This window comes from Myotis davidii, unplaced genomic scaffold (genome assembly GCF_000327345.1).
Source record: "Myotis davidii unplaced genomic scaffold, ASM32734v1 scaffold1970, whole genome shotgun sequence".
Taxonomy (NCBI): Eukaryota; Metazoa; Chordata; class Mammalia; order Chiroptera; family Vespertilionidae; genus Myotis; species Myotis davidii.
In genome coordinates this window covers 25,563-36,222 of record NW_006282154.1, presented here as the reverse complement: position 1 = coordinate 36,222, position 10,660 = coordinate 25,563, and the positions used below count along the sequence as shown (strand labels likewise).

Here is a 10,660-nt window from a genome sequence, read left to right as displayed (position 1 = left end):
AAATCGTACACCGATGGATGAGGACAGTGGGGTGGGGGTTAAGGGTAGAGGGTTGGGTGGGAACCGGGTGGAGGGGAGCTATGTGGAGAAAATAGAGGAACAACTGTAATAATCTGAACCATAAAGAATTAATTTAAAGTAAAAAGAAATATGGGCTCACATAAAAAGAAGTCCTCATAACTTCTGGCTGTAAAAACCAGTGGGAATTGTGGCTGAGTGAGGAAGGCTGCTGGAGTCCCAGGCAGTTCTTCTTAAAGGGCTTGTACATGGACTTACTCCAACTCACTCCCTCTGAGTTCTAGTGCTGGGGGAAGCAGCTTGAAAGGAACCAGAAACATATGGGGAGGAACAGAACTGTTTAGTATCAGGCCGACAACTGAAGGGTTAGCTTTCTGCCAGAAAAGAAGTACTGGCAGAGGCCACTGTTCCTTTTTCTGAGACATTCCCTCTCTCCAAACAGAGCCAGCAGGTGGGCACCACATCTGAGTCTCCATCAACCTAGCTAACACTGTCTGCCCTAACCTAGTGATTCCCTGAGACCCCACCCCACCCAATTGTGGGCCCATCCAAGACATTTCCAGTGGCTTTTCCATACAAATGGTCTCTCTTGCCTCATGCTTCAGACTTTCCTAAAACCTGTCAAACAAGCTGCGAAGTGGCCCCAGGCCAACCACTAGTGGCTACTGGACTTGGTTTGCAGCTTGGCCTTTCCTGGGCAAGACAAGTAGCAGCCATCTGCAGATAACTTGGTAGCCCCAGGCAAGGAACATGTATTAACTGACCTTGCTCCTCCTGGGAGGCCCCAAACTCAGTATACCCGGTGCACAGCTTCAGATCACACCAGATTACCTCCCTACCATCTACACAAGAGCACACTGAATTGCAGACTCAGGGAACACCAAAGCCCCAGTGAAGCAAGTCCTGCTCTGTAGGATCAACTCCATTATAGTCACAGAAGTTACTCGCAGCCAATTCCTTCCAATGACACCAATAGTATTCATGGCTCCGCTACAGCAGCACAGTGCACACAGCACACACAGGGGTGCACCTGGAACACCCAGCTCCTATGACTGGGGAGGCTGAGCCAGGGCCCTACAGGACAAGGTCACTCTACCAAGTCCAGAAGATGTAGCAGCTCTACCTAATACATAGAAACAAACACAGGGAAGCAGGCTAAATGTGGAGACAAAGAAACAGGTTCTAAATGAAACAGGAGAAATTTCCAAAATAAGAACTAAATGAAAGGGAGGCAAGCAAGCTACCAGGCACATAATTCAAAACAATGGTTATAAGGATGCTAAAGGAACTTATTGAGTAAGAGCTTCACAGAACTTAGTGAAGTAGATACATTCTTTTAAAGATCAGAAAGAAGACAAGGATGTTTACTCTCACCATTTCTATTGAACTTGTACTGGAGGTTTTAGCCAGGGTAATTAGGAAAATATATATATATATATTTGCAGATAACATGCTATTGTATATAGAAAATCCTATATTGTATATAGAAATTCTTTTTCAACATCATGAAAAAGAACATAGAACCAGGCACATAATTCAAAACAATGGTTATAAGGATGCTAAAGGAACTTATTGAGTAAGAGCTTCACAGAACTTAGTGAAGTAGATACATTCTTTTAAAGATCAGAAAGAAGACAAGGATGTTTACTCTCACCATTTCTATTGAACTTGTACTGGAGGTTTTAAGTCAGAAATGAAGGATATACTAATTGAAATAAAGAATAACTTACAAGGAATTAACAGTACTGCAGATTAAGCTGGGAATCAAATCAGCAATTTGGAAAATAAAGAAGCAAAAACACTCAATCAGAACAGCAAAAAGAAAAAAAAGAATCCAAACCAACTGAAGAAAGAGTTGAGGAAGGATAGTAAAGCACAGAAAATTCCGTGGCAAGTGGAATGAGGCAACTGACAAGGATAGCTGAACAAACTGGCCAAGCAATTTATAGCCAGATACAAAAGGTCACCTTCCTAGAGATAACATCTAGACTTCAGTTATTTTTCAGTTCCAGTCCCAGAAAAGCAGCAAAGCCAGTTGGGCAAGGCCAGGACCAGCTGCAATGACTAATGAGACTCTGCCCTGGTGCTGAACAATCAATGGCAACCATGACCCTGAAAAGAATAGAAAAAGCTGATGAATACTCTATTGAGACCCTCCCCTAAGACTTTTCTAAACTCCCAGCCTTACACCATCAAAACGAAGGTCCTAGCACATGCTCTCCTTCCCAGAAGGATAACCACATCTTTCCCTTTCAAACCCTCTTTTCCTCCATCGGCATGCATCAACTAAACTGTAATGGACCCCACAAGACTTGCAACCAGGGGAGCAATGGGCAGAAGCAGCTAATCCCAGGCAAACACTGTGAACCTGTTTCCAAGGACCCCTCTCTTTGACTTTCCAGTGAGCTGACACCAGCCCAGCCCAGACATTTATTTCCTATAACATTTCTAGAGAGCCAAAGCAGCCCCTCCTAGGTTCTCCTATTGCTTCTTCTAGCCTAAGCCCTTCCTTCTTTCACTGTCGCTAACTTTAATAAATGTACTCTGAAAATCACCTGAACTTGTATTATGGAATCTTTTCTGTACAAAATCCAGAACCCACACACTACCAGCCAGCCCTAGGAAGAGTTGCTCTGGGCTGGACTCCTTTCCAGTAATAGTGTAAAGAGTCTCTGGCACAACTTCAAGTGTACCAACATTGCATCATGGGTGTATTGGAAGGAGAAGAGAGAGAGCAAGAAATTGAAAACCGCCAAAACCGGTTTGGCTCAGTGGATAGAGCGTCGGCCTGAGGACTGAAAGGTCCCAGGTTCGATTCTGGTCGAGGGCATGTACCTGGGTTGCGGGCATTTTCCCCAGTGGGGGATGTGCAGGAGGCAGCTGATCAATGTTTCTCTCTCATTGATGTTTCTGGCTCTCTATCTCTCTCCTTTCCTCTCTGTAAAAAATCAATAAAATATATTTTTAAAAAAAGAGAAAAAAAAAAGAAATTGGAAACCTATTTGAAGGAAAAAAAAGACAGAAAACTTACCTAACCTGGTGAAGGAAATAGATGTACAAATCTAGGAAGCACAGAGTCCCAAACAAGATGAACTCAGACACCCACACCAATACACATCATAATTAAAACGCAAAAGGTTAAAGACAAAGAAAGAATCTTGAAACCATGAAGAGAAAAGGATTAGATAGTTACCTACAAGGGAGCTCCCATAAGACTGTCAGCTGATTTCACAACAGAAATTTTGCAGGCCAGAGAGAATGGCAAGAAATATTCAAAGCAATGAAAAGCAAGAACCTACAGTAAAACCTCAATATAACAGACTAATTCAGGTGAGGAGGTGTCCATTAAAACTGAAAGTATGTTATATAATAAAGTAGCTTTTATGAATGCATATGTTAAAAAATTGACAAATTAGTTGATCTATTTTTACTTACGTAGAAACATTTGTGTAATTAAAATTAAGTATTTATGGAAAGTTTAATTTCAAAGAAAAGTTTTCTATATGTACTACAATAATTTTAAATTTATACTGAATAGGTCTAGTAAAAGTGTGCATTCACCAGTCACTGTTAGTAAACAAATGCACATGGCTGGGACATGGCTTAACACAAAAAGGAACATCAGCCAGCAGGAGTTAAAACTGCTGCCAACAGTCATACCATAAGACAACAGAACCAATTATCCCATATGATGTGGTGTGATCACGTTCTCATCACTCACCAAACATTGTTTACAGGCAGTGACTCTTGGATTATAGTTCTGGATATGTAATATTTATGTCAGTGAAATTACTACAGTGTTGTTTTTTTCCCCAACATATGACCTATTCACTAAAATTTGTAAAAGTAATAGTGAATTAATAACAAAAAAATAACCCGTTAATTTAATTATAAGCAAACTTTGGTTAAAAGCATTTAAAAATTAACAGGGTGTTAATTTTCACATACGACATACGAACTGGAAATTTTGTCTCTTAAATCCAAAGTGTGTTAAATCAAGGTCAGTAAAATCGAGGGTTTACTACATGTAAACCAAGATCACTCTACTCAGCAAAGCTATCAATTTAGAATCAAAGAACATATAAAGAGCTTCCCAGACTAAAGGTGTTAGTCACAACCAAACCAGTATTACATGAAATGTTAAAGCATTTTCTTTAAGAAGAAGAAGAAAAAAGATAACACATATGAACAATAATTGACAATGAGTATATATTTATCAACAAGTGAATCTAAAAAACAAAATAAATGAACAAGCAGAACAAAAACAAATTCACAGATATAGAGAGCATTTTTGACAGCTGCCAGATAGGAAGGAGACTGGGAGGATGGGTATAAAAGGTGAAGGGATTTAGAAGTACAAATTGGATGTTACAGAATAATCAGTGTGGATGTAAAGTTCAGAATAAAGAGTATAGTCAAGCCCTAACCAGTTTGGCTCAGTGTCCCAGGTTCGATTCCAGTCAAGGGCATGTACCTTGGTTGTAGGCACATCCCCAGTAGGGGGTGTGCAGGAGGTAGCTGACCAATGTTTCTCTCTCACCAATGTTTCTAAAACTCTATCCCTCTCCCTTCCTCTCTGTAAAAAAATCAATATATTTTTTTAAAAAAAGAGTATAGTCAATAATATTTGAATAACTATATTTGGCGTCATATGGGTATGAGTTCTATTAGGATGATCACTTGTAAATTATATAATTAATCACTGGGGTGTACACCTCAAACTAATATATTACATGTCAACTGTAATTGAAAAAAAAAAAGTATTAAAATGTGGGCGTAGGCCCTAGCCCAGTGGTCAGCAAACTCATTAGTCAACAGAGCCAAATATCAACAGCACAATGAATAAAATTTCTTTTGAGAGCCAAATTTTTTAAACTTAAACTATATAGGTAGTTTGCTTCTTCTTTGTAGCCATGTCAAACAGGGCACCTAAAAAAATGTTTCATTTTATAATAATAAAGCCATCAATACACAATAATTACAATTCTTAAATTGATGACAAATATACCTGTAGGATTTGCAGCTGGTTGGAAAAATACAGGTAACTTTATGCTTCAGGTAGGTACTTTTGTCACCTGCGCGTAATTTGCGGACTCAACTAGCACTAACCACTACACAATGAGACTGCTGATTGACTGGCTCACCCAACTCCTGCAGTGCATGAATCATGCGAGCCTCCCCAGCTGCTATCCCATGGCCCACCTGCACTGCATCTCCCGTCGCCCGACCTACCGACACCCCCCACTTCTTCTAACGCCACTTCTTGAAAATAGACTCGCCTAGGCCGAAATGACTTCTGCGCATGGGCCACGCACGAAGTTTCAATCGCACTGTACGTGCATGCCCACACATGGTATTTTGTGGAAGAGCCACACTCAAGGGGCCAAAGAGCCGCATATGGCTCGTGAGACGCGGTTTGCCGACCACTGCCCTTGCCAGTTTGGCTCATCGGTTCAAGTATTGGACTGCAGACTGAAGGGTCCCAGGTTCAATTCTGGTCAAGGGCACGTACCTCAGTTTCAGATCACGGCTCCAGGCAAGTGTGTGCAAGAAGGCAACATTGTGTCTCTCTCACATAGACGTTTCTCTCTCTGTCTCTCCCCTTCCCTTCTACTCTCTCTAAAAATCAATGGGAAAAAATATCCTCAGGTGAGTATTAACAACAACAAAAAATGGGGGCTTACATATTGCTTCTGCTACAGTAATAAGGCAAAGTTCTCTACTCTCCCTGAGCTTAGTAAAGGGTGTCAGGATTAATGATTGGGCTGCAAGGCCTAGCCTTCTAATTACTAATTCAGTTTCCAGTCATCAAAATCCTAAGAAATCACTACCTTATATGACAAATCAAGTTTTCTAGGCTTGGACAAGTACCACTTTTCACACTCCAAGAGGTTTTAAATTAATAAACTGGGATTTTGCTTTCTTATTCATCTCTTATGAATTTGATTAATATAAGTTTAATGACAAAGCAAATTCAAATAACCAAGTTCCTAAATAGAAAAAATTAAAGACAAAAGCATGGAACCATGGTAAAGCTATCAAGGAACTGAGAATAAATACCCCACGAGGCTCAAGCTGAGTGGTCAACTGGCTTCTCATTTTCAAGCTATCTCTTCATCCTCCAGTGTCCCTTTCACTCAGCTCTATTTCTGCATACTCTGCAGGAATGTCATCATTAACCCATCACATGGCAGCAGTCAGGTTATTCATCAAAGTTAATATAGGAAAAAGATTAGAACTTTTTTCTTTATCAACATTCAAAAAAGCCAAGGTACCATTTATATAGCAATCTCGAGAAAATTACCTGTTCAAGTACTCTCTTACACCGTTTCTTCTCATACATATTTATCCTGAATAAATCTTCAATGGGACGAGAATTTTGTGCATCAACAATGTTTCTACAAAAGAAATACAATTTAGCTTTTCATTTAAGAAACTGGACAGCATACAAAGGCCTGTTGGCCTCTTGTTTACTACAGAAATATATCTGAGTAAGCTTTTGTCCATGACAGAGAGAGAAAAGTGTGATTAATTAATTGGTGGATATAAATAACATGTTATATAAAGATGGTAAATATACTAACTGAGGTTTTTCTGGCTACCTCAAAGTAACAAAGTAATGCTATACATAAAATTCACTATTTTGAGATTCTTGAAAATATACCCTCTCAGTGAGTGCTAGGAGAGCTATTACAATAAAACAAGCCCATCTGTTAAATGCATAATAATCATGATTGATCTAAAGATGAAGTTTTACCTTATGCTAAATTTTCTGATTTATAAATATATAAGGGATTTAAAAATGCAAGTGCTATAAATAAACATCTTAGAGACTTTTTCATTTATGCAGAAGGGGAGAGTCCTTTTCTCTTTGGGCTTACATTCATTATAATCATGTATTAAATGCTGTGCTAGGTGTTTTTGCATACCTTATAGTATTTAAAGTTCACACACCCTATTAAGTAGGTGAGGTCCTTATTTTTACAATTGAGGAAAATAAGATCCAGAAAGAATAAGTACATATAAAGCCAAAAAAAGTTATCAGAATGTGGTAGAATCTAACTATAAATCCTATGACTTTATCAATGAGCCTTTCAAGTTATTCACAGTAGGGAGGCAAAGCAAATCATTAATATACAGATAAACCAAAATAATTAAACTTGATAAGCCCTGTTATTTTGTAAATTATAATCATATATAGTAAGCACACTAGATATTTTGATATAAGAATTCAGCATTATCCTTGCATAGATTTTATAGAGTTCCAATTACTAATATAATTCTGAGAGATTAACAAACACTGAGTTAAAGACACTTAAAAAAATTCTCCAAATTTTCTCCAATGAAGTAAAAAAAAAAAAGAAATACTTACGAAGCTAATAGTTCAAGAGCATGTAGTTTGTCTTTACTGAAGGTGAAACAGTTGAGTATATTGACCACTTCTGCTGGGTGAACAGCCACCATTTTCTATTAAAAATAATTTTAATTTGAACATGAGAAATTTTCAAGCCAGAAAATGCCATTTGGGGGAATGAATAACTAGTTAATGTTTATAATGTAAATATCTGAGGTGAAACCTGCTTTCTCAAAAGTAAGCCCTAACTAGTATCGGAATTAATCTTCGCCTTTCAATGTAATTACTTCAAATGAAGATAAGATATAAGTTCTCCTATGTGCTCTTTTTTAATCCATATTTCTCAATGTGTTCATCTATAGAAAAAAATAATTTACATGTACTACTTTCCTCAGAAAGGTTGGCTAAAAAGGATATTTACAAATATGGGAGATATATTGCTCAAAAAGTTAGGAAAAACTACATTTCTTAAAGTACAAGGTAAACCATCATCAGCAATTCCTAAAATGAGGTCCATGGTGCTATTCAGAGTTACTAAAAATGAGTGCTACAGTCAGACCAGTTAGAAAAAGATGGACTAACAGGTTTCTTTACTGCAGAACTCTCTTAAGTCTTATGTTAATGTGCATTGTGGCACCCCAAGTTTATATGGAATATTACATAACTTTTATTTGAACAAGGTTCCTTATTTTTGAAGAGCAGGTAGATTTGGCCAATTTAAAGATTTATGTTAACAGTGGAGGAAATCCAAAGCAAAGCCAATGTAAGATCACTTAAAATCAACACCCAACAGATTCCTAAATTTGGATCAGTAATTTTTAAATATTTTTATTCATGTACCACCAAAATAATTGGTAAAATTATATGTCCCTTTGCATGTTTTTAAATTGACATCTAAAAAATTACCAGAAGTGTAAATATTTGTAAAAGATTGATTTCCTTATTTATAAGTTTACTAGAGGTCCAGCGCACGAATTCATACAAAGGTGGGGTCCCTCGACCTGGCAAACAATCAAGGCCTATCAGGGAGGCTGGCGGACTGGAGGGAGGGACCGTGGGAGGTTGGCTGTGGGAGGGCACTGACCACCAGGGAGCAGCTCCTGCATGGAGCGTCTGCCCCCAGGTGGTCAGTGCATGTCATGGCGACTGGTTGTGTGGTCGTTCCAGTCCTTCAGTCATAATGGTCGCTTAGGCTTTTGTATATATTGATTATATATTTGTAAAAACCTTGGAACTCATATATGAAAATGTATTATGTAACCTAATCGTCAAAGTCAGTCTTTCAGGCTTTGTCAGAAAAGGTTGGGCTTAATTTAATTCAAGTAAAATCATTAAGTTGTGCCTGTGCTAACCTTCTCACCTCTGATTTTTAATTCTAAAGTAAGTAAATAAGCGAGCAGGCCTCAGAGCTATGTGATGAGTTTGTTAGCTTAATAAAATAAGCAAGGTCCTCGACAGTATTTCTTACAGAAGCTCTTGCCTTGCTCTCCCTCTCAGGAGACTGCATTGTCTCCTTGGCCCTTGGGGAAAGATCTTCATCCCTAGAAGATGGGTAGCTGGGTGAGATAACCACTTTTTTGTAAAGTAGAAAAAAAAACAATTGTTAAAAAAAAGAAGCACTAACAGACCCAGGCATTTTCTTAGGCAAATTAGTTTAGGAAGTTTAGGATCTATAGATTTCCTTAAAGCTACCCCTGCCTGGTACTCTACAAAAAACTTCCTATATAGCTAAACTAGAGGCCTGATGTGAGAAATTCATGCAAGAATAGGCCTTCCTTCCCCTGGCTACCGGCACCGGCTTCCTTCCAGCACCTGGACCTGGGCTTCCCTCGCAGCTCCAGCTTTGTCTGGAAGGTTGACCTAATAAGCATATTATGCTTTTATTATTATAGATATTGTCTAAATTTAGATGCCTCTATTAATCTAGGCTGTAGAACTGTGCAGTCCACACAGTAGACATTAGGTGCCTGTGCCTATTTAAATTCAATAAAAAAATACATAGTTCCTCAGACAGCCTAGCCAGATTTTAAGTACTCCAAGCCAAATGTAGCCAGTGGTTATTATATTAGAAAAGAGGCCCAATACAAGAATTCGTGCACGGGTGGGGTCCTGCTGGCCCGCCCCAATGGGAGCTGATCGGGGCTGGGACAGCAGTGGGAAGGGGAATAGGGAGGTTGGCCGGCCGGACCCGTGCCCCAGTTGGAGTGGTGGGGGCTGATCGGGGGGCAGGTTTGTGAAGGGGAGGGGCCGCAGGAGGTTGGAGGGGGCTGATTGGGGCCGTGATTGGGCAGGTTGGCCCCTGCAGTGTGCGTGATAGTGACCAGTAGTTCCAGTCATTCCATCATTCTGGTCGCTTGGATTTTATATATATACTAGAGCCCCGATACACAAAAATTTGTGCACTCGGGGGGTAGGGGGGTCCTTCAGCCCGGCCTGTGCCCTCTCGCAGTCTGGGACCCCTCGGGAGATAACGACCTGCTGGCTTAGGCCTGTTCCCGGGTGGCAGAGGGCAGGCCCAATCCCTAGGTGCAGCCCCTGGTCGGGCTCAGAGCAGGGCCGATTGGGGAGTTGCGGCAGGTTCTGTAGCCAGGTTTTGTCTCTAGGTTCTTCAGCAAGGTTCTCTCACTAGGTTCTGTGTCTTGTGGTCTTGTTCTCTTGCTAGGTTCAGTCTCTAGGTTCTGTTGCCAGTTTCTGTCCAGGATCTTTTGCCATGTTCCGTCTCTAGGTTGTGTCTAGGATCTGTGTGTACGTTCTTCTTCTGTCTAGGTTCTGTGTAGGTTCTGTCTTCTAAGTTCTGTCTCCTGTTGTCTTGTTACATCTATATTTATACCAGTTGATTCCAATCCCATCAACCTGCATTCCAAAGGCTAGGGCGTTTCCTATCTCCATTCCAGGGAGTAAAGACTATGTACCTAAGCATGACTGTTCACAGTCAAACTGATCAATTACCCGCCTGGCAGTCAAGAGGTTCTATTCCCTCCCTAACTTCAGGGGAAAATCCCTATCTGGGGAAACAACCTTTCTCAGAGAGGTGACCCTGCTCAAAACACATAGTGCCAAGAAGGCAACCAAACATACCAAGAACAGCATGCCATATATGCCAGGTCCCTTGAAACAGCAAGGATGGACCGGCTCCCGGCACTTAGAGAAATGGTAAAAGCATTGGAAGAGCATCAAGAGGCCTCCAGATTTGAGTTCTTCCATTCTTTCATACTTCGCCAATCCCATTTATGCCCAATCAATCAAAAATAAAGTCTCACAGATTGTTCATAAGATTACTTAACAAAT

At 39.9% G+C, this 10,660-nt stretch overlaps 1 protein-coding gene across 2 annotated transcripts in view; it reads right to left on the bottom strand.

Annotated features, from left to right (window-relative positions):
• The window catches only part of PROSER1 (proline and serine rich 1), an 82,038-nt gene that overhangs the window by 62,024 nt on the left and 9,354 nt on the right, over positions 1 to 10,660 (bottom strand). For both annotated transcript variants that reach the window (XM_006752684.2, XM_015566187.1), the window contains 2 exons: positions 7,391 to 7,485; positions 6,323 to 6,416 (listed from right to left, as the gene is read on the bottom strand). In XM_006752684.2, the coding sequence (XP_006752747.1) occupies positions 6,323 to 6,416; positions 7,391 to 7,485 (189 nt within the window). The remainder of the gene's footprint in view (positions 1 to 6,322; positions 6,417 to 7,390; positions 7,486 to 10,660) is intronic.